Source organism: Panulirus ornatus, chromosome 4 (assembly GCF_036320965.1).
Source record: "Panulirus ornatus isolate Po-2019 chromosome 4, ASM3632096v1, whole genome shotgun sequence".
NCBI classification, from domain to species: Eukaryota; Metazoa; Arthropoda; class Malacostraca; order Decapoda; family Palinuridae; genus Panulirus; species Panulirus ornatus.
In genome coordinates, this window is record NC_092227.1 from 66,459,237 (window position 1) to 66,484,785 (window position 25,549).

Sequence of the window (25,549 nt, forward strand, 5' to 3'; positions counted from 1 at the left end):
ATTCATTATTTTAAAGAAGATTTGTGAATAATATATCTTGGAAAGAAAAATTCGTAAGTTTGAAGGAATAGTGGTACCAACAATGTTATATGGTTGCGAGGCGTGGGCTATAGATAGAGTTGTGCGGAGGAGGGTGGATGTGCTGGAAATGAGATGCTTGAGGACAATATGTGGTGTGAGGTGGTTTGATCGAGTAAGTAATGAAAAAAGAGATGTGTGGCAATAAAAAGAGTGTGGTGGAGAGAGCAGAAGAGGGTGTTATGAAATGGTTTGGTCATATGGAGAGAATGAGTGAGGAAAGATTGACCAAGAGGATATATGTGTCAGAGGTGGAGGGAACGAGGAGAAGTGGGAGACCAAATTGGAGGTGGAAAGATGAAGTGAAAAAGATTTTGAGTGATCAGGGCCTGAATATGCAGGAGGGTAAAAGGCGTGCAAGGAATAGAGTGAATTGGATCGATGTGGTAAACCGGCGTCGACATGCTGTCAATGGATTGAACCAGGGCATGTGAAGCGTCTGTGGTAAATCATGGAAAGTTGTGTGGGGCTTGGATGTGGAAGGGAGCTGTGGTTTCAGTGCATTATACATGACAGCTAGACTCTGTTCTTAATGCTACCTCGCTAACGCGGGAAATGGCGAATAGTTTAAAAGAAAGAAAGATATATATATATATATATATATATATATATATATATATATATATATATATATATATTTTTATTATATTATTATTATACTTTGTCGCTGTCTCCCGCGTTTGCGAGGTAGCGCAAGGAAACAGACGAAAGAAATGGCAGAACCCCCCCCATACACATGTATATACATACGTCCACACACACAAATATACATACCTACACAGCTTTCCATGGTTTACCCCAGACGCTTCACATGCCTTGATTCAATCCACTGACAGCACGTCAACCCCGGTATACCACATCGCTCCAATTCACTCTATTCCTTGCCCTCCTTTCACCCTCCTGCATGTTCAGGCCCCGATCACACAAAATCTTTTTCACTCCATCTTTCCACCTCCAATTTGGTCTCCCTCTTCTCCTCGTTCCCTCCACCTCCGACACATATATCCTCTTGGTCAATCTTTCCTCACTCATTCTCTCCATGTGCCCAAACCACTTCAAAACACCCTCTTCTGCTCTCTCAACCACGCTCTTTTTATTTCCACACATCTCTCTTACCCTTACGTTACTCACTCGATCAAACCACCTCACACCACACATTGTCCTCAAACATCTCATTTCCAGCACATCCATCCTCCTGCGCACAACTCTATCCATAGCCCACGCCTCGCAACCATACAACATTGTTGGAACCACTATTCCTTCAAACATAGCCATTTTTGCTTTCCGAGATAATGTTCTCGACTTCCACACATTCTTCAAGGCCCCCAGAATTTTCGCCCCCTCCCCCACCCTATGATCCACTTCCACTTCCATGGTTCCATCCGCTGCCAGATCCACTCCCAGATATGTAAAACACTTCACTTCCTCCAGTTTTTCTCCATTCAAACTCACCTCCCAATTGACTTGACCCTCAACCCTACCGTACCTAATAACCTTGCTCTTATTCACATTTACTCTTAACTTTCTTCTTCCACACACTTTACCAAACTCAGTCACCAGCTTCTGCAGTTTCTCACATGAATCAGCCACCAGCGCTGTATCATCAGCGAACAACAACTGACTCACTTCCCAAGCTCTCTCATCCCCAACAGACTTCATACTTGCCCCTCTTTCCAAAACTCTTGCATTTACCTCCCTAACAACCCCATCCATAAACAAATTAAACAACCATGGAGACATCACACACCCCTGCCGCAAACCTACATTCACTGAGAACCAATCACTTTCCTCTCTTCCTACACGTACACATGCCTTACATCCTCGATAAAAACTTTTCACTGCTTCTAACAACTTTCCTCCCACACCATATATTCTTAATACCTTCCACAGAGCATCTCTATCAACTTTATCATATGCCTTCTCCAGATCCATAAATGCTACATACAAATCCATTTGCTTTTCTAAGTATTTCTCACATACATTCTTCAAAGCAAACACCTGATCCACACATCCTCTACCACTTCTGAAACCACACTACTCTTCCCCAATCTGAAGCTCTGTACATGCCTTCACCCTCTCAATCAATACCCTCCCATATAATTTACCAGGAATACTCAACAAACTTATACCTCTGTAATTTGAGCACTCACTCTTATCCCCTTTGCCTTTGTACAATGGCACTATGCACGCATTCCGCCAATCCTCAGGCACCTCACCATGAGTCATACATACATTAAATAACCTTACCAACCAGTCAACAATACAGTCACCCCCTTTTTTAATAAATTCCACTGCAATACCATCCAAACCTGCTGCCTTGCCGGCTTTCATCTTCCGCAAAGCTTTCACTACCTCTTCTCTGTTTACCAAATCATTTTCCCTAACCCTCTCACTTTGCACACCACCTCGACCAAAACACCCTATATCTGCCACTCTATCATCAAACACATTCAACAAACCTTCAAAATACTCACTCCATCTCCTTCTCACATCACCACTACTTGTTATCACCTCCCCATTTGCGCCCTTCACTGAAGTTCCCATTTGCTCCCTTGTCTTACGCACTTTATTTACCTCCTTCCAGAACAAATTTTTATTCTCCCTAAAATTTACTGATACTCTCTCACCCCAACTCTCATTTGCCCTTTTTTTCACCTCTTGCACCTTTCTCTTGACCTCCTGTCACTTTCTTTTATACATCTCCCACTCAATTGCATTTTTTCCCTGCAAAAATCGTCCAAATGCCTCTCTCTTCTCGTTCACTAATACTCTTACTTCTTCATCCCACCACTCACTACCCTTTCTAATCAACCCACCTCCCACTCTTCTCATGCCACAAGCATCTTTTGCGCAATCCATCACTGATTCCCTAAATACATCCCATTCCTCCCCCACTCCCCTTACTTCCATTGTTCTCACCTTTTTCCATTCTGTACTCAGTCTCTCCTGGTACTTCCTCACACAGGTCTCCTTCCCAAGCTCACTTACTCTCACCATCCTCTTCATCCCAACATTCACTCTTCTTTTCTGAAAACCCATACAAATCTTCACCTTAACCTCCACAAGATAATGATCAGACATCCCTCCAGTTGCACCTCTCAGCACATTAACATCCAAAAGTCTCTCTTTCGCACGCCTGTCAATTAACACGTAATCCAATAACGCTCTCTGGCCATCTCTCCTACTTACATAAGTATACTTATGTATATCTCGCTTTTTAAACCAGGTATTCCCAATCATCAGTCCTTTTTCAGCACATAAATCTACAAGCCCTTCACCATTTCCATTTACAACACTGAACACCCCATGTATATCAATTATTCCCTCAACTGCCACATTACTCACCTTTGCATTCAAATCACCCATCACTATAACCCGGTCTCGTGCATCAAAACCACTAACACACTCATTCAGCTGCTCCCAAAACACTTGCCTCTCATGATCTTTCTTCTCATGCCAGGGTGCATATGCACCAATAATCACCCACCTCTCTCCATCAACTTTCAGTTTTACCCATATTTATACGCTCTTTTTATTTCCACACATCTCTCTTACCCTTACGTTACTTACTCGATCAAACCACCTCACACCACACATTGTCCTCAAACATCTCATTTCCAGCACATCCACCCTCCTGCGCACAACTCTATCCATAGCCCACGCCTCGCAACCATACAACATTGTTGGAACCACTATTCCTTCAAACATAGCCATTTTTGCTTTCCGAGATAATGTTCTCGACTTCCACACATTCTTCAAGGCTCCCAGGATTTTCGCCCCCTCCCCCACCCTATGATTCACTTCTGCTTCCATGGTTCCATCTGCTGCCAGATCCACTCCCAGATATCTAAAACACTTTACTTCCTCCAGTTTTTCTCCATTCAAACTTACCTCCCTATTGACTTGACCCTCAACCCTACCGTACCTAATAACCTTGCTCTTATTCACATTTACTCTTAACTTTCTTCTTTCACACACTTTACCAAACTCAGTCACCAGCTTCTGCAGTTTCTCACATGAATCAGCCACCAGCGCTGTATCATCAGCGAACAACAACTGACTCACTTCCCAAGCTCTCTCATCCCCAACAGACTTCCTACTTGCCCCTCTTTCCAAAACTCTTGCATTCACCTCCCTAACAACCCCATCCATAAACAAATTAAACAACCATGGAGACATCACACACCCCTGCCGCAAACCTACATTCACTGAGAACCAATCACTTTCCTCTCTTCCTACACGTACACATGCCTTACATCCTCGATAAAAACTTTTCACTGCTTCTAACAACTTTCCTCCCACACCATATATTCTGAATACCTTCCACAGAGCATCTCTATCAACTCTATCATATTCCTTCTCCAGATTCATAAATGCTACATACAAATCCATTTGCTTTTCTAAGTAATTCTCACATACATTCTTCAAAGCAAAACCTGATCCACACATCCTCTACCACTTCTGAAACCACAGTGCTCTTCCCCAATCTGATGCTCTGTACATGCCTTCACCCTCTCAATCAATACCCTCCCATATAATTTACCAGGAATACTCAACAAACTTATACCTCTGTAATTTGAGCACTCACTCTTATCCCCTTTGCCTTTGTACAATGGCACTATGCACGCATTCTGCCAATCTTCAGGCACCTCACCATGAGTCATACATACATTGAATAACCTTACCAACCAGTCAATAATACAGTCACCCCCTTTTTTAATAAATTCCACTGCAATACCATCCAAACCTGCTGCCTTGCCGGCTTTCATCTTCCGCAAAGCTTTCACTACCTCTTCTCTGTGTACCAAATCATTTTCCCTAACCCTCTCACTTTGCACACCACCTCGACCAAAACACCCTATATCTGCCACTCTATCATCAAACACATTCAACAAACCTTCAAAATACTCACTCCATCTCCTTCTCACATCACCACTACTTGTTATCACCTCCCCATTTGCGCCCTTCACTGAAGTTCCCATTTGCTCCCTTGTCTTACGCACTTTATTTACCTCCTTCCAGAACATCTTTTTATTCTCCCTAAAATTTAATGATACTCTCTCACCCCAACTCTCATTTGCCCTATTTTTCACCTCTTGCACCTTTCTCTTGACCTCCTGTCTCTTTCTTTTATACATCTCCCACTCAATTGCATTTTTTCCCTGCAAAAATCGTCCAAATGCCTCTCTCTTCTCTTTCACTAATAATCTTACTTCTTCATCAACCACTCACTACCCTTTCTAATCAACCCACCTCCCACTCTTATTTTGGTAAAGTGTGTGAAAGAAGAAAGTTAAGAGTAAATGTGAATAAGAGCAAGGTTATTAGGTACAGTAGTGTTGAGGGTCAAGTCAATTGGGAGGTAAGTTTGAATGGAGCAAAACTGGAGGAAGTAAAGTGTTTTAGATATCTGGGAGTGGATCTGGCAGCGGATGGAACCATGGAAGCAGAAGTGGATCATGGGGGGGGAGGATGCGAAAATCCTGGGAGCCTTGAAGAATGTGTGGAAGTCGAGAACATTATCTCGGAAAGCAAAAATGGGTATGTTTGAAGGAATAGTGGTTCCAACAATGTTGTATGGTTGCGAGGCGTGGGCTGTGGATAGAGTTGTGCGCAGGAGGATGGATGTGCTGGAAATGAGATGTTTGAGGACAATGTGTGGTGTCAGGTGGTTTGATCGAGTAAGTAACGTAAGGGTAAGAGAGATGTGTGGAAATAAAAAGAGCGTGGTTGAGAGAGCAGAAGAGGGTGTTTTGAAATGGTTTGGGCACATGGAGAGAATGAGTGAGAAAAGATTGACCAAGAGGATATATGTGTCGGAGGTGGAGGGAACGAGGAGAAGAGGGAGACCAAATTGGAGGTGGAAAGATGGAGTGAAAAAGATTTTGTGTGATCGGGTCCTGAACATGCAGGAGGGTGAAAGGAGGGCAAGGAATAGAGTGAATTGGAGCGATGTGGTATACCGGGGTTGACGTGCTGTCAGTGGATTGAATCAGGGCATGTGAAGCGTCTGGGGTAAACCATGGAAAGCTGTGTAGGTATGTATATTTGCGTGTGTGGACGTATGTATATACATGTGTATGGGGGTGGGTTGGGCCATTTCTTTCGTCTGTTTCCTTGCGCTACCTCGCAAACGCGGGAGACAGCGACAAAGCAAAAAAAAAAAAAAATATATATATATATATATATATATATATATATCCTTCGAGGAGGATGATCACTCCCCGCGTGACTCCTTCTTCTGTTTCCCATTTTAGAAAGTTAATACAAGGAGGGGAGGATTTCCGGCCCCCCGCTCCCGGAACAGAATATGGGACAAAATACTTTGAACACATTTATCATGGCATGGGACATTCATGAAATATTGCACCTTAAGTAAACTTTCTAAAGTATATACTGCACCTTAAAGGATTACCAGACCTTGAGATCACAAATCACAAAACATCACTGAGTTACATCTACTGTGTATACCATCAGGAGTGCAAAAATTTAGCACCAAACTATGGGCCACACTCCCATAGAGTAGATCTAATGATGTATACCGTCTACAGTAAATCACTTAAAGTACTAAATGGAACCACACCCCAGAGTGCTCCCTACCTTGTATACTATCCTCCCTGGAATAATAAAACTGAAGCACACTTCCCTAAGTATACCAAATGCATACATGACATGAGTATACCCCCGAAATATTGCACAAAAAGTGTACCCTTCAGAGAACACTAGATACACTGCACTCTCTGGAGTGAATTCAAGGACTGCATCTGACTTTCCATGCACTCCTGACAAAGTTCACATCCTGCAATAGTCCTCTGCAATAGCCTTGCATGGTTTAGTTACTATGGTGAAACCTACAAAACACATCCTCACGAGATGCCCTTGAAGTGCATCTATTAAAATATACAGCAAAGCACAATTCCCTTGGAACCTGTCATTTAAACCTGGAATTATATTTCCAGAATATATCCAAGTGTATTTTCTTTCGAATTTATATCTCTTGAAGAGCACCCACTTCAATAACCCACAAGAAGTATGCCCAAAGTCCCCCTTCTGGTGTACATCCTCTGTGAGTATATCCATAAGAGCACATCCAATAAAGTACAATCAACATTCAACAGAATACACTAACTAAAGTGCACCTCTTAAGTACACACATGACAGTTCTCATTGCACATACTCACAAAAGCACAACCCTTGCAGTAAACCTCTTAGACCATATCCAACAGAGTACACCAAATGAAAAATACCCTCTTGAATACATTTCACTAACTCTAACCAAGGTTAGTACTGTCTTAACAGTACACCTACCTGCATGCACTCCATGGTGTACACCCGCAATGGTGCACCTTCAAGTACAAGTACCACAGCATTCCCTGTAAGATGCACCAGCTACAGAATAACTACTATATGGGAGTACAAGGGAAATACAGACATCAGATGGCCTATTGGTTCTCAGTGAATGTAGGTTTGCGGCAGGGGTGTGTGATGTCTCCATGGTTGTTTAATTTGTTTATGGATGGGGTTGTTAGGGAGGTAAATGCAAGAGTCCTGGAAAGAGGGGCAAGTATGAAGTCTGTTGGGGATGAGAGAGCTTGGGAAGTGAGTCAGTTGTTGTTCGCTGATGATACAGCGCTGGTGGCTGATTCATGTGAGAAACTGCAGAAGCTGGTGACTGAGTTTGGTAAAGTGTGTGGAAGAAGAAAGTTAAGAGTAAATGTGAATAAGAGCAAGGTTATTAGGTACAGTAGGGTTGAGGGTCAAGTCAATTGGGAGGTGAGTTTGAATGGAGAAAAACTGGAGGAAGTGAAGTGTTTTAGATATCTGGGAGTGGATCTGTCAGCGGATGGAACCATGGAAGCGGAAGTGGATCATAGGGTGGGGGAGGGGGCGAAAATTTTGGGAGCCTTGAAAAATGTGTGGAAGTCGAGAACATTATCTCGGAAAGCAAAAATGGGTATGTTTGAAGGAATAGTGGTTCCAACAATGTTGTATGGTTGCGAGGCGTGGGCTATGGATAGAGTTGTGCGCAGGAGGATGGATGTGCTGGAAATGAGATGTTTGAGGACAATGTGTGGTGTGAGGTGGTTTGATCGAGTAAGTAACGTAAGGGTAAGAGAGATGTGTGGAAATAAAAAGAGCGTGGTTGAGAGAGCAGAAGAGGGTGTTTTGAAATGGTTTGGGCACATGGAGAGAATGAGTGAGGAAAGATTGACCAAGAGGATATATGTGTCGGAGGTGGAGGGAACGAGGAGAAGAGGGAGACCAAATTGGAGGTGGAAAGATGGAGTGAAAAAGATTTTGTGTGATCGGGGCCTGAACATGCAGGAGGGTGAAAGGAGGGCAAGGAATAGAGTGAATTGGAGCGATGTGGTATACAGGGGTTGACGTGCTGTCAGTGGATTGAATCAAGGCATGTGAAGCGTCTGGGGTAAACCATGGAAAGCTGTGTAGGTATGTATATTTGCGTGTGTGGACGTGTGTATGTACGTGTGTATGGGGGTTGGGCCATTTCTTTCGTCTGTTTCCTCGCGCTACCTCGCAAACGCGGGAGACAGCGACAAAGTATAAAAAAAAAAAAAAAAAAAAAAAAATATATATATATATATATATATATTTTTTTTTTTTTCAAACTATTTGCCATTTCCCGCATTAGCGAGGTAGCGTTAAGAACAGAGGACTGGGCCTTTTTTGGAATATCCTCACCTGGCCCCCTCTGTTCCTTCTTTTGGAAAATTAAAAAAAAAAAAAAACGAGAGGGGAGGATTTCCAGCCCCCCGCTCCCTCCCCTTTTAGTCGCCTTCTACGACACGCAGGGAATACGTGGGAAGTATTCTTAATCCCCTATCCCCAGGGATTATATATATATATATATATATATATATATATATATATATATATATATATATGTGCGTTGAGATGTATAGATATGTATATGTGCGTGTGTGGACGTGTATGTATATACATGTGTATTTGGGTGGGTTGGGCCATTCTTTTGTCTGTTTCCTTGCTCTGCTTCACTAACGTGGGAGACAGCGACCAAGTATAATAAAAAAAAATGATAATATGTCTGAATGTCTAGAAAAAAGTTTGCAAGTGGTATTTCCTGAAATATACCAGGGATGATCAGAAAAAGTATTAGAAGTGAAATTGGTGACTGGAAACAGGTGAGTAATAAGTTGATGATTCATGCTTTAAACTTACCTACATCATCTCAGAGTAATTTTGAGAAGTGCTGATGACATTAAAGTTTATGCCAAGACTGCTGCTTCACTAATAGTCGAAACGTTGATACAGTCTAGAGGAAGCTCGTTAGAGAAGATGGAGTGCAGGTTAAGCATGTGAGTGGAAGACCTAACTTGGTGCTATATACCAGATGAATCCCATATCACATATAGTGATGTAGTTGAAAGCTCTTTGTCCAGGAGTGCATCTTGGGTATTCAGCAGGGTATTCCAGCATGTTATTGTACCAAATAATGCACTAAACATCACTTAACAAAGTTATTTGGACTGTACATACAGATAATGAACAGCTTCTGTTTCTGCCCCCTATTAATAAATTGACCCAGATTCTGCAGATATCGATGGCTTGGTGTATGAAAGAACCCTGATATATGTCTGAATCTACTGAAATGTGCTAGATTAGCAAAGTGTAAGACATCCGGGGTGTCTAAGGTTTGTTTAAATGAGCTGTTAGAACATTGATGTCAGAAAAAGAAAAGTTTACAACCAGGTTGGTCTCCCAAACACCAGTGCATGTCTTAAATAGCAAATGTGTAGACTTAAAAAACTATTTCTCTTATGAATAATGCCAGAATAAAGAAACAGCCAAGAATCTAGATATAATCTTCGACTTAACCAGTGAGAAATGAAAAACTTGTGGTGGTAGTATATTAGTAACACTGCAGTAAGCACTAAAAACAGCTTGATGTGACATTTCTCCCTCGGCAGTGGGGTCACTCTTTTATAGTGCTTTAGTGCACTTGCTTTTTATAATAGGATAAAGTCCACCTTATTCTACATGTCTTCATTCCTTATGAAGATGTGTCTTTAGTTTCATTATAACATTTGTTGTGATATTAGAATTTTTTATTTATCATTAATGATCTCGGCTTATTCTTATATTGCAATTACTATAGTCACATTTGAGTGATGGTAAAATGATTATCGTCTATTTTGTGTTGTACTTCAATCCTTACATAGAAACACACATAATAGAATATCTACAAAATAGTGAAATAATGACATGTCAGCCTAATAATCTCAGCTTGCCTTTGTTGTCAATGTGATTGTTGAGTGATGACGACACAATGGTGATAGCCTTATAGATGAACTACATTTATGTCTTTTGCCATAATTGCATAGGGAATACAATGCATGAATTCATATTTATGATAAGATTTATAATAAACAGTTTTTGAAACTTGAAATATAAAAAGGAGTGGAAAAGAAGAAAAAAAGCTAATGAAAAGGAGGAAAACTAGTGTCATAGATGCAACTTGGTTAATACTGTATATGTGGTTGTTGCAGCAAACCATTATTGACAAAATAATATTATGAAGGCTTTGAGAGGAACATAATTTTTGTTTTTAGTCATAGAAGCAACTCTGCAAGTGATAAACATAAGAAATATTTCCATTGATTGGCCTGTATGTATATGATTACTTTGAATTATGATGGCTTCCTTTCTCCTGTCTCTCATATTTTCTCTCATTTGATTTGTTGGTGGGTGATGGTATGGTTAAGCTGACTGGGGCTGTAGCAGATATGCATATTATGGATAGGTGTCTTGAAGTTGATGACCAGTCTTTTCTCATTATGATTTCTGATTAAATAGTGTTGGTGTTCTGAGGGCTAGCACGTGGTTATTGCAGGCATACATCATAATTTAAATGAATGTTTTTGTAGTATTGTTTGTCATATTCCAGTGTTGAACACAGTTGATTTGTACAGTAACTTTTATTGAAATGTTTGTTGTTATTTAGATATTTCATTCACATCAGAATTATATGTAAACTTAACAAGGAATATGTATTTTGAGCTAAATCCATGATAGTGGAGATGATGTATGAGTGCAAATTATATTGCTTCTGTAGATTTTACCTTGTTTCCGACCATATGTATGTAGTGCGCTGTTTTGATATTGGCATTGCTTTATACTTTGCTCTCTTAAGCACAGTGAGCGTTATAGTCACCTAGAATGAATCCAATGGGGGTAGATTGCATTTCGTATGGTGTTTCTGTAGCATTTTCTTAAACTTGCTTGTGTGGATAAAGCATATGGATTGATTGTTTTGCTTTGTTTAAGCACTTAACATGCCTTGGATAATGTAGTAATTTATTTGAATTTGGATGCCATCCTGATAATTTTCTGTTAAGTTTTATACACTATGTTAGTACTGTACTGCATTTATGTACTGAGGCAAGTTCAACATTTACCAGACTGCATTAATGTTGAGAGTCCTTATTATTTTCAGTATAAAGGGATAATCCCTTATACCTTACCCGAAACTGATTTGCCTAAATGCCAGCTCCAGTAAAATTTTCAAGTATAGATATTTTCTTTCCAGTTTGTTTAATGTCTTGCAAATCATTTCCAACAGTATATAAAAACTAATTTTAAACTGTCTTATCTTAGAAGAGCTCATGAAATTTAATTTTTTTCAACTCTCAGGGCAAGTATGAGGAGGTAGAACGATATTATCAACGTGCTTTAGAAATTTATGAAACTAAATTAGGGCCAGATGATCCTAACGTTGCCAAGACCAAGAACAATTTAGCATCTGCATACTTGAAGCAAGGCAAATATAAGGAGGCAGAGATTCTGTACAAGCAGGTGCTGACGAGGGCACATGAACGAGAGTTTGGTGCCATTGATGGTGAGTCAAAATCCATTTAGTCTGATTTGTATATGTTTGTGTATTTGTCTATATGTATATATAGGAAAAGAATTCATGCTCTTTCTGCCCTGTATCTTGGCTCGCTTTTGTGTCACCTGATTCTTAAATGTTTCAATTTTTAGAGCAGGTGCTTTCACATTTATTTGATTATTTGGAAGTTGTCTGTCTTTAGAACTTTTTTTTTCCTTTTTGTTGTTTTCCTTATTCCAGCTGCTTTTACTTATTTTAGGGAATAGCTCACTACTTGCTTCATTAAAGCCATGTGTAAGCTTAAGGGTACTAGAATATGAATATATCCTTTATTCTTCTTATACTTCTTCATTACATACATCCTTTCCTGTTCCTATTTTGACAGTTTTTAACATTATTTTGTGGCTCATCGTATGAAGAGATCATGCTGATGCATGATATTCTATCTTGGACTTCATATTATGATTTCACTTTTGTTTGCCATTGCCCGCATTGTTGAGGTAGCACCAGGACCAGACGAAGAAAGGCCACATTTGCTCATATCCATTTTCTAGCTGTCATGTGTAGTGCACTGAGACCACAGCCTCCAATCCAGAACCAGACCTCACAGACCTTTTCCTGGTTTTCCTTGGCTACTTCATATTCCTTGGTTCAGTGTATTGACAGTGTGTCATCACCTGTACACCACTTTGTACCACATCTCTCTTTTTCATGTCTTTCACCCTTCTGCATGTTCAGGCCCCTGTTGTTCAAAATCTCTATTAATCCATCCATTCATATCCAGTATGGTCTTCCACTTCTCATGGTTCATCCACCTCTGACACATATATCCTCTTTGCTGCTTTTCACTCATTCTCTCCATATGTCCAGAGTATTTATGCACACCCTTTTCTGCTCAATTTACTGCACTCTTTTTATTACAGCACCTCTTTCTTACCCTTCCGTTACTTACTTAGTCAAACCAACTCATTCCACATCATGTCCTCAGTCATTTAATTTTTGATACATCCTTGTGCCTCACATCCATACAACATTATTTGAACTACTGTACCTTCATACATACTTATTTATACCTTCCCAGATAATGACCTGTCTTTCCATATTTTCTTAAGTTTTCTCAGAACCTTCACCCCTTCATACCATCTTATGACTCCTGTCTGCTTTCATGATTCCATTTGTTGACATGCACTCCCAGGTATCTAAGTTACTGCTTTTCCTCCAGATTTTCTCCATTTAGACCCCCTTCCCAACTAACCTGTTCTTCTGCCTTGCTAAACCTGTTAATCTTGCTTTTATTTAAGTTGACTCTCTACTTCCTTTCACACTCTTTTCCAAACAAAATCACAAACTTCAGCAGCTTCTCACTTGAATCTGCCACCAGTGCTTTGTCATCAGCAGACAACAACTGGCTCTGCCCTCCTTCACTCCCTACTGAGTGCATACTTGCTGCTCTCTGCAAGATTCCTACATTTACCTCCCTCAACACCCCATCCATAAACAAAGCCATGTGACAGCACCACCCTTGCCATATAGACATGCCCTTCACCTGGAACCATCAGTGTCCTCTCTTCATACTCATGCATGTGCCTTCAACCACTTGCTTTCCTCACTTCCTACTTGTATGCATGCCTTACACTTTCAGTAAGAACTTCTTACTCCTGATAACTTTCCTCCCTCACCATATATTTGTAAGTACCTCCACAAGGCCTTTCTTTCAACCCTATCATAAGCTTTCTCCACACCTCAAATGCCTCTTGTTTCTCTTAATATTTATCTCAGACATTCTTTAAAGCAAACACTTGATCCACACATTTTGAAGCATTCCTGAAACCACAACCAGATGCTCTATACATGCCTTCACCTTCTCAGTCACCACTACCCCATACAACTTTTCTGGCACACTATACAGACTTTTACCTCTGTTGTCAGAACACTCATCTTTGTCCACATTATCACTAAACATGTGTTCTGCCACCCCCTAGGCACTCAGTCAGACTTTAAAGATCCTAACTAACCTGTCAAGAACACAGTCACCCCCTTTTTTAAAAAGTAGAACTGCACATACCATCCACTCCAGCCATCTTGTAACATTTCATATCATGCAAGGCTTTCATTGCCCATTCTCTCTTCACCAAACCGCTTTCCTTGACTGTCTCTTATTGCATACTTCCCTGATCTGCCATCCTCTTACCATACTCATTCAACAGTCCTTCAAAATAGTCACATTATCTCCGTCTCACCTCTTCATTATCTGATTCCACTTTCCCATTTGACCCCTTCACTGATATTCCAGATTGTCCTCTTGCTTTTCTCCCACTGTTGACCTTCTTCCAGGGCATTTTCTTATTCTCCTTGAAGTTTACAGATACTCTTTCTTTTGAACTCATTTACCTTCTTTTTCAACCCCTTTCTCACTCATGCCAGCATTGCTTAAATACTTTTGTTTCTCACACACTCGCCTTGCTTTGTTTTGTTCATTTTCACCTTTTGCCTTTCTGTACTCATTCTCTCTAGGTACTTCCTCGCACAAGTCTCTCTTTCAAGCTTATGTACTTTCACAACACTCTTCCCATCTGTATTATCTTCCCTTTTCTGAAAACCTTATTATATCTTTGTTGCCTCCACCAGCTGCCCTTTATGGATCCCAATATGTTGAAACATCTTGGTACAAGTACTTGCAGACTGTCATGATATTTGTTTGGCAGACTTTTAACTTCTCTTACTGTATTAGTACTTTAAATATCTACCAACTGGTCAGCTATAGTTTAACATAAAGTTCTTATTCATGTGTAGGTTCCTGTAAGTCATATTTTTTTTTCTCCATTAAGGTGGTGTGAGTTAACTCATTTACATCCATTAACTGATCTATGTTGTTTATGTCATGGTATATTTATCCTGAAATATGTTTACATTTTTTCACCGTAGTGATGGAGCATTAGGAATTGATGACTCAGTCTTTGTGGAAAAAATCCTTGCTTGGCCCCTTCCTGTATTCCTTCCTTTAGAAACTAATGATACAGCAAGGGAGGAATTCCATATCTGTACATTAATTACGTTATCTGGATAACTTTGCATGTCTATAATCCATAATGCTGTTTATTGTAGCATTGAGTTTTAAATCATTTGCAAATATATTCTGATATGATTTTACCCTTGATATTAGTCGTAAACATTGACTTGTCAATATTTGTTTTTCCAGGTGATAACAAACCTATTTGGCAAGTTGCTGAGGAACGGGAAGAAAACAAGAATAAGGTCAAGGATTCTGCACCATACGGAGAATATGGTGGCTGGCATAAGGCAGCCAAAGTGGATTCTCCAACTGTCACTACGACTCTAAAGAACTTGGGTGCACTATACCGCCGCCAGGGCAAATATGAGGCTGCAGAAACCCTAGAGGATTGCGCCATTCGGTCACGTAAGGAGGTCAGCTGATATATCCGTGGCCCATGACTAAATAGACGCTGATAACCGATTACTTTCTTGTCACAGCTTGTAGATTTTTATGTATGTGCTTCGAAAAGAATGTGCACTGAATATAGCTGTAATGACTGATTAGATATCCAACAAAAGCATTCCCTTTATGATATGTTTTTGATGGATATATAAAAGTACATCCTCTGATTGATGGAAAATGCTGTTTTATGTGATTGATCATTTTTATGCATAGATTCTGCTGTCATGACATTGAGTAACTGTAAATACAAGGCTTTGAGAGTCTTTGAGTATGCATGTTGAAATAGCACAGTGATGACCTGATGCAACTTTGATGACGTGGTTGGTTATCAGTGTCTTTCTTTTTGCCTGTGCTTTTTTGTGTTGAACAGTCTCTGATGATATAGACTGATATGTGATTAGCTCCCCTTTTTTTCTCTCCCCAAACTGAATTTGCCTTTTTCATAGATGTTAATATAATTTAATGCTGATGACAGTAACCATGGGTTACTTACCTTCCCAAAGAAGTATTGTGTGTCATTTTAGTAGTATATTTGTATGATATACAGTTTTAAGTGTTGCACTTCAAGTAAGAGATTCCATTAAAGTAGTCTGACCATTGTTTCATGAAATAAGATGATCTGACTCACGTTTTTCTTTATAAAGCTGTTGAAAGCTTACTGGAAATGGCTCGTGTAATGTCGTTTACTAAAATGGTAATGCTTATATTAAATTATATATTCTACTTACCTATGGTAAAGTATGCTGAAACACAACAGTAAAAGCTTTCCCTTTTTATCATGATTTTGGTATTTCATTCTTTGAGATTCATTATCCAAAGGTCAGGCAACCTATTATGGTATAAAGGAAAGAACCCGGCTTATTGTGTTGTGATAGTATCACATGACACTGCCTTTGTGTGTGTTTTTTGTATGTTGCTTCTTGATGAGGGTAAATATTGTTCAGGTGCTCATGTAAAGATCACTGTTTACATTAAAAACAACATAAAGAAATTGATGATTGGTATTTTTTTTCTGTTTATGAGATTGTTCAGACTACTGTGAAACAATATTTATTCTTAATGACTTTATAGTATGTTCATGTGTGTGGGTGTACAAGCATGTTGCTGTATGTGCACCATTGGTCTAATGTGTGTGCGTGCGCGCATGTGGCTATGTGCGCGCCAATGGTCCTTCAGGCCGTCAATCTCGTCAAGGATGGGATGACACCAGAGAGCAGCCGGCGGCTTTCATCTTCGAGGGACAGACTCCGTAGAGGGTCACGAGAATCCCTTAACTCCGCTGATTTTGATGCCAACGATGATGTAAGTAGATCACCACACTCCCATACTTATCATAAGCGCACACTCACACGCACGTAAGTGTAAGCAGTCATCCAGTTATTTTTGTTTGCAAGTTTTCGTAATACACTGGAATGTTGCCCCACAGTACTGTCCATAAAAAGGTATTATAAACACTGTAGACATAGGTATATAATTATTTATTTGATATATAATCACCTTAGGACCACTTTCTGAAAGGGTCCTAGTGTTACCCATGACCCAATTCCAGGGGCTCTAGCAGCTCTAAGGCTGTACAACACTCAGTAGCAGGGACAGGATGGATTCCTTTGAAGCAAGATCTTTGACGAGACTTTACTCTGATTTTATCGGTTGATGATGATACAACCTCACCAACAGTTACTTTTCACTTGTGGTGTAACCTCACCCAAACAGAGTCTGGTAACAGTAGTTTATATATCTTTAACCTTTATACATATCCTCCATTTCTCACCGTTAGTGGAATAATGCCTGGAACAGAAGAAATGTCCTCATTTGGTCAGATCAACTCAAGCTGTCATTTGTGATGCACTGAAACCAAAGTCCCCTATTCACAGTCAGGCCCCTCATTATTTCCATTATTTCTCGTAATTGCTTCATATACCTTGGTTTGTCCCATTGACAGCATGTTGGCCCATGTAAACCATATCGTTCCAATTTGCTGTAGCCCTTTCACACCTCTCATCTTCCTACATATTCAAACCCAAGCCTTCAAGACATCTTTCATTCCATCATTCCACCTCCTCCTTGGTTTTCCCTTTTTCTTTGTTCCCTCTACTTCAGACATATATACCCTCTTAGTCATCCTCTCCACAGTCAACCCCTCCATGTGTTCAGACCACTTCAGCACACCCTCCTAACATAAGATATTGTTCTTAAACATTCCATTTTGAACCCCTTCACCCTATCCTTTATATTATTGTCAAAGGCCCTCATCTAACATACATACAGGACTGCTGTACCATTGAACTTAACCATCTTCACCCTTAAGGAGAGTGACTTCTCTTTCCATGCATTCATCAGTGTGCCCAAGACCTTTGCACCATCATTCACCCCATGGCCCACTTCAACCCTTGTGGTTCCATGTGTTGCCTTATACACACCTAGGCACCTTAAACACCATATCCTGAAGTTCTCTCAATTCATACTCACACTCCCAATAACCTGTTTCTTGTCACTGCTAATTCTAGTAATATTGCTAATATTCACATTGACCCTCAACTTTTTCCATGCACACACACTATCAAACTCAGTCACCAGGTTCTACAGCTTCTCACTTGAATCTACTACCAGCACTGTATTATCAGCAAACAACAGCTGACTCACCTACCAGCCCTCCCACCCCTCACAGACTGCATACTTTCTCCTTTCTCTAAGACCCTTACATTCATCTGTCTCACCACCCCATCCATAAACAGATTAAACAGCCAGTTGTGACATCACACACCCCTGTTGCAGCCTTGCCTTCACCTGGAACCACTCGCACTCCCATCTACCTACATGGACACATGCCTTTCTCGCTTCTTAAAAATACTTCATTACTTGTAATAGCTTTCCTCCTACACATCATATTCATAGCACTTTCCACAGAGCATCTCTATCATCCCTATCATATGCCTTCTCCAAAACCCTAAACACTACTTATAAGTCCCTCTGTTTCTATGAAGTATTTTCACACATTCTTCAGAGCACACACCTATTCCACACATCCTCTTCCACTCGTGAAACCACATTCTTCTTCTCTAGTTTGATGTTATGTGTATGCCACCACCCTGTCAATCACTGGTCTTCCATACAGCTTACAGCTCAGGCTAGGGTACCTAGATGTGTTTGGATATAACCAAGATAAGAAGATATGAAAGATAGGTAGCATGTTTGAGGAAAAGAACCTAAATGTTTTATCTCTCTGTGAAACAAGCACAAGAGTACTGGGGGAAAAATGGTTAGGGTAGCATTTCTGCTGTAGGAAGACTCATGGGAGTGTAAAGAAGTGATTTGGGTAAATATGAAAATGGATTACAAGAGTTGGATGATGATTAGTACATATGCACTTGGCTCCAAGAAGGTTGAAAAAGAGAGGGGAATGTTTTGCTAGCATCTGAGGCAGTGTGTAAGCAGTTTTGATGCAAGAAGTTGAGTATTAGTGATGGTTGATTTGAATGCAAAGGTTAGTAATCTAGCAGTTGAGGGTATAATTGGGGGGGCATGAGGTATTCAGTGATGAGAATGGAAATGGGAATGCTTGGTTTGAAAAGAGGGACATACATAAGTATACATGGAGTAAAAAGATGGTAAACAGACTGTACTGGATTACATCCTTAATTGATAGGTGTTCAAAGAGACTCTGATGTGAGTGTGATGAGAGGGGCAACTGGTGAGATGTCTGATCATTACTTGGTGGAGAAAAGGGTGAGGATGTGCAGAGGCTTTTAGAATAGTGGAAATGATGCAGGTGAGAAGAGAGTGGTGAAAGTAAATGACCTTGGAAAAGAAACTTGTGTGAAGAGGTAGAGAGAGATTTTGAGTGTAAAGCAGCATAAGGTGAGAGTAAATGAAGTTAGGAGAGCTGGTAGGAATAGAAAGTGCATAGGGAAGCAGTGCTGGCATATGTAAGTGATTTGTGGGGTATGCATAAGGTTGGAGATGGATTGGTGAGAAAGGGTAGTGAGTGTTGGGATGATGAAGTTAAGTTGCTACTGAAAGAGAGGAGAGAGGTGTATGGGAAGTACATTGAAGGAGTGCAGATGAGTGGGAGATGTTAAAAAAGAAGTGTCAGAAGGTCAAGAGGAAGGTACAGGAGCTGAAAAAGAGGTCAAATGAGAGTTAGATTGAGTGAGTGTGAACAAACTTCAGGGAGAATAAGAAAGTGTTTTGGAAGGAGGCTAATTGCATGAAAAAAAGACGAGAACATATTGGAACATCAGTGAAGGGTGTGAATGGGTAAGTAGTAACTATCAGAGATAAGGTGAAGAGGAGATCGAGTGAGTATTTTGAATGATTATGAAATGTGTTTGATGTAGGGTGGCAGATGTAACGTGTTTTAGGTAGGGGAGGTACACAAAGAGAGAAAGTCATGGGAAGTGTTTTGGTGAAAAGAGAAAAGGTGGTTAAAGCTTTGCATAGGATGAAATGTGGCATGGTGGTTAGATTGTATAGTACTGTATTTGAATTTCTTTAGAAAAGAGGTGACATTGATAGGTTAGTTAGGATTTTCAGTGTGTGTATATGCTTTCAGTGTGGTTATATGCTTTAGGATTGGTGGAATGCCTGTATAGTGCCACTTTGTAAAAGTAAAGGGACAAAGGTGAGTGTTCAAATTACAGAGATACAAATTTATTGAGTGTATCTAGTAAATGAGTGATTTAAGGTGAAGGTTGGTCTTTGGCAGGGGGTGTGGTATTACCATGGGTGTTGTGATCTGTTTGTGGATTAGGTGGAGAGGGAGGTGAATGTGAGGGTCTTGGAGAGAGGGTGCTCTCAGAACCATCGCCCCCTCACTCACCCTTCGACTCGCTTTCACTTTTATAGTTCCTTTCCCTGCCATGTCCACTCCCAGGTATCTAAAACACATCACTTCCTCCTAATTTTCTTCAGATTCACCCCAGCTATCCCAGCCATCTGTATTGCAATATGTATTATTTTATCTATTATTTATTGTACTTTATCGCCGTTTCTTACATCAGCAAGGTAGCATCAGGAAACATATATATACACACACACACACACACACACACACACACACACACACACACACACACACACACACATATATATATATATATAGAGAGGGGAGAGAGAGAGAGAGAAGAGGTAGTGAAAGCTTTGCGGAAGATGAAAGCCGTCAAGGCGGCAGGTTTGGATGGTATTGCTGTGGAATTTATTATAAAGAGGGGGTAACTGTGTTGTTGACTGGTTGGTAAGGATGTTTAATATATGTATGGTTCATGTTGAGGTGCCTGAGGATTAGCGGAATGCATGCATAGCACCATTGTATAAAGGCAAAGGGGATAAGGGTGAGTGTTCAAATTACAGAGGTATAAGTTTGTTGAGTATTCCTGGGAAATTATATGGGAGGCTATTGATTGAGAGGGTAAAGTCATGTACAGAGCATCAGATTGGGGAAGAGCAGTGTGATTTCAGAAGTGGTAGAGGGTGTGTGGATCAGGTGTTTGCTTTGAAGAATGTATGTGAGAAATACTTAGAAAAGCAGATGGATTTGTATATAGCATTTATGGATCTGGAGAAAGCATATGATAGAGTTGATAGAGATGCTTCATGGAAGGTGTTAAGAGTATATGGTGTGGAAGGTAAGTTGCTAAAAGCAGTGAAAGGTTTTTGTCAAGGATGTAAGGCATGTGTACAAGTAGGAAGAGAGGAAAGTGATTAGTTCTCAGTGAATGTCGGTTTGCGGTAGGGGTGTGTGACGTCTCCGTGGCTGTTTAATGTGTTTATGAATGCAGTTGTTAGGGAGGTGAATGCAAGAGTTTTGGAGAGAGGGGCAAGTATGCAGTCTCTTGTTAATGAGAGGGCTTAGGAAGTGTCAGTTGTTGTTCGCCGATGATACAGCATTGGTGGCTGAGTCTGGTGAGAAACTTCAGAAGTTGGTGACTGAGTTTGGTAGATTGTGTGAAAGAAGAGAGTTGTGAGTAAATGTAAATAAGAGCAAGGTTGTTAGGTTCAGTAAGGTTGAGGGACAAGTTAATTGGCAAGTAAGTTTGAATTGAGAAAAACTGGAGGAAGTGAAGTGTTTTAGATATCTGGGAGTGGATTTGGTAGAATATGGAACCATGGAAGCAGAAGTGAGTCACTGGTTGGGGAGGGGGAGAAGGTTCTGGGAGCGTTGAAGAATGTGTGAAAGGCAAGAACGTTATCTCGGAGAGCAAAAATGGGTATGTTTGAAGGAATAGTGTTTCCAACAATGTTATACGGTTGTGAATCGTGGGCTATAGATAGGGTTGTGCAGAGGAGGGTGAATGTTTGGAAATGAAATGTTTGAGGACAATTTGTGAAGGTTTATACAAATTGAATAGCTTTATTGTTGATAAAATTTGTAAACAATTCCCCTTCTTGTTCAAATAATAAGTTTATGATATGCTTGTTGTCTGTCTTGGACAATCACGTGTTTACCAAATGGGGTCCTGACTATGTTTCTTCATTGTATATCAGCTGACTTATATTTCTTTCTTGCATCTCCCCTGATGATGTGATTATTACATGAAAGTGCACTTGGAAACTTATCGTATTTCATTTTCCCTGTGGACTCATAGGAATATATGTATGATATATATATATATATATATATATATATATATATATATATATATATATATATATATATATATATATATATTTTTTTTTCATACTATTCGCCATTTCCCGCGTTTGCGAGGTAGCGTTAAGAACAGAGGACTGGGCCTTAGAGGGAAAATCCTCACCTGGCCCCCTTCTCTGTTCCTTCTTTTGGAAAATTAAAAAAAAATGAGAGGGGAGGATTTCCAGCCACCCGCTCCCTCCCCTTTTAGTCGCCTTCTACGACACGCAGGGAATACGTGGGAAGTATTCTTTCTCCCCTATCCCCATATATATATATATATGTAAGGATGTAAGGCATGTGTACGTGTAGGAAGAGAGGAAAGTGATTGGTTCTCAGTGAATGTAGGTTTGCGGCAAGGGTGTGTGATGTCTCCATGATTGTTTAATTTGTTTATGGATGGGGTTGTTAGGGAGGTAAATGCAAGAGTTTTGGAAAGAGGGGCAAGTATGAAGTCTGTTGGGGATGAGAGAGCTTGGGAAGTGAGTCAGTTGTTGTTCGCTGATGATACAGCACTGGTGGCTGATTCATGTGAGAAACTGCAGAAGCTGGTGACTGAGTTTGGTAAAGTGTGTGAAAGAAGAAAGTTAAGAGTAAATGTGAATAAGAGCAAGGTTATTAGGTACAGTAGGGTTGAGGGTCAAGTCAATTGGGAGGTGAGTTTGAATGGAGAAAAACTGGAGGAAGTGAAGTGTTTTAGATATCTGGGAGTGGATCTGGCAGTGGATGGAACCATGGAAGCGGAAGTGGATCATAGGGTGGGGGAGGGGGCGAAAATTCTGGGGGCCTTGAAGAATGTGTGGAAGTCGAGAACATTATCTCGGAAAGCAAAAATGGGTATGTTTGAAGGAATAGTGGTTCCAACAATGTTGTATGGTTGCGAGGCATGGGCTATGGATAGAGTTGTGCGCAGGAGGATGGATGTGCTGGAAATGAGATGTTTGAGGACAATGTGTGGTGTGAGGTGGTTTGATCAAGTGAGTAACGTAAGGGTAAGAGAGATGTGTGGAAATAAAAAAAGCGTGGTTGAGAGAGCAGAAGAGGGTGTTTAGAAGTGGTTTGGGCACATGGAGAGAATGAGTGAGGAAAGATTGACCAAGAGGATATATATGTGTCGGAGGTGGAGGGAACGAGGAGAAGAGGGAGACCAAATTGGAGGTGGAAAGATGGAGTGAAAAAGATTTTGTGTGATCGGGGCCTGAACATGCAGGAGGGTGAAAGGAGGGCAAGGAATAGAGTGAATTGGAGCGATGTGGTATACCGGGGTTGACGTGCTGTCAGTGGATTGAATCAAGGCATGTGAAGCGTCTGGGGTAAACCATGGAAAGCTGTGTAGGTATGTATATTTGCGTGTGTGGACGTATGTATATACATGTGTATGGAGAGGGGGTTGGGCCATTTCTTTCGTCTGTTTCCTTGCGCTACCTCGCAAACGCGGGAGACAGCGACAAAGTATAATAATAAAATAATAATAATATATATATATATATATATATATATATATATATATATATATATATATATATATATATATATATATATATATATGTCGTAGAAGGCGACTAAAAGGGAAGGGAGCGGGGGGCTGGAAATCCTCCCCTCTCATTTTTTTTTTAAATTTTCCAAAAGAAGGAACAGAGAAGGGGGCCATATGAGGATATTCCCTCAAAGGCCCAGTCCTCTGTTCTTAACGCTACCTTGCTAATGCGGGAAATGGCGAATAGTATGAAAAAAAATGAAAAAAAAAAAATATATATATATATATATATATATATATATATATATATATATATATATATATATATATATATATATATGCAGGAGGGTGAAAGGAGGGCAAGGAATAGAGTGAATTGGATCGATGTGGTATACCAGGGTTGACGTGCTGTCAGTGGATTGAATCAGGGCATGTGAAGCGTCTGGGGTAAACCACGGAAAGCTGTGTAGGTATGTATATTTGCGTGTGTGGACGTGTATGTATATACGTGTATGGGGGTGGGTTGGGCCATTTCTTTCGTCTGTTTTCCTTGCGCTACCTCGCAAACGCGGGAGACAGCGACAAAGCACCAAAAAAAAAAAAAAATTATATATATATATATATATATATATATATATATATATATATTTTTTATTATACTTTGTCGCTGTCTCCCGCGTTTGCGAGGTAGCGCAAGGAAACAGACGAAAGAAATGGCCCAACCCCCCTCCCATACACATGTATATACATACGTCCACACACGCAAATATACATACCTACACAGCTTTCCATGGTTTACCCCAGACGCTTCACATGCCTTGCTTCAATCCACTGACAGCACGTCAACCCCGGTATACCACATCGCTCCAATTCACTCTATTCCTTGCCCTCCTTTCACCCTCCTGCATGTTCAGGCCCCCATCACACAAAATCTTTTTCACTCCATCTTTCCACCTCCAATTTGGTCTCCCTCTTCTCCTTGTTCCCTCCACCTCCGACACATATATCCTCTTGGTCAATCTTTCCTCACTCATTCTCTCCATGTGCCCAAACCACTTCAAAACACCCTCTTCTGCTCTCTCAACCACGCTCTTTTATTTCCACACATCTCTCTTACCCTTACGTTACTCACTCGATCAAACCACCTCACACCACACATTGTCCTCAAACATCTCATTTCCAGCACATCCATCCTCCTGCGCAGAACTCTATCCATAGCCCACGCCTCGCAACCATACAACATTGTTGGAACCACTATTCCTTCAAACATAGCCATTTTTGCTTTCCGAGATAATGTTCTCGACTTCCACACATTCTTCAAGGCCCCCAGGATTTTCGCCCCCTCCCCCACCCTATGATCCACTTCCGCTTCCATGGTTCCATCCGCTGCCAGATATATATATATATATATATATATATATATATATATATATATATATATATTTTTTTTTTCTCCCGCGTTTGCGAGGTAGCACAAGGAAACAGACGAAAGAAATGGCCCAACCCACCCCCATACACATGTATATACATACACGTCCACACACGCAAATATACATACCTATACATCTCAATGTACACATATATATACACACACAGACACATACATATATACCCATGCACACAATTCACATTGTCTGCCTTTATTCATTCCCCTCGCCACACATGGAATACCATCCCCCTCCCCCCTCATGTGTGCGAGGTAGCGCTAGGAAAAGACACTCAGTCTCTAGCTGTCATGCAATAATGCCCGAAACCGCAGCTCCCTTTCCACATCCAGGCCCCACACAACTTTCCATGGTTTACCCCAGACGCTTCACGTGCCCTGATTCAATCCACTGACAGCACGTCAACCCCGGTATACCACATCGATCCAATTCACTCTATTCCTTGCCCGCCTTTCACCCTCCTGCATGTTCAGGCCCCGATCACTCAAAATCTTTTTCACTCCATCTTTCCACCTCCAATTTGGCCTCCCACTTCTCCTCATTCCTTCCACCTCCGACACATATATCCTCTTGGTCAATCTTTCCTCACTCATTC

The 25,549-nt window shown here is 40.6% G+C and overlaps 1 protein-coding gene across 27 annotated transcripts in view; it reads left to right on the forward strand.

The window, feature by feature from the left end:
• Positions 1-25,549, forward strand: part of Klc (kinesin light chain) — a 546,457-nt gene that overhangs the window by 351,327 nt on the left and 169,581 nt on the right. For 24 of the 27 annotated variants that reach the window (XR_011716955.1, XM_071695826.1, XM_071695773.1 and 21 more), the window contains 3 exons: positions 11,752-11,956; positions 15,147-15,373; positions 16,581-16,706. Coding sequence is in view for 25 of the 27 variants with exons in the window: in XM_071695826.1 (XP_071551927.1) it covers positions 11,752-11,956; positions 15,147-15,373; positions 16,581-16,706 (558 nt within the window). In the remaining 2 variants the exon portion in view is untranslated. The remainder of the gene's footprint in view (positions 1-11,751; positions 11,957-15,146; positions 15,374-16,580; positions 16,707-25,549) is intronic. The other 3 variants (XR_011716963.1, XM_071695926.1, XM_071695909.1) reach the window with 1 other exon arrangement.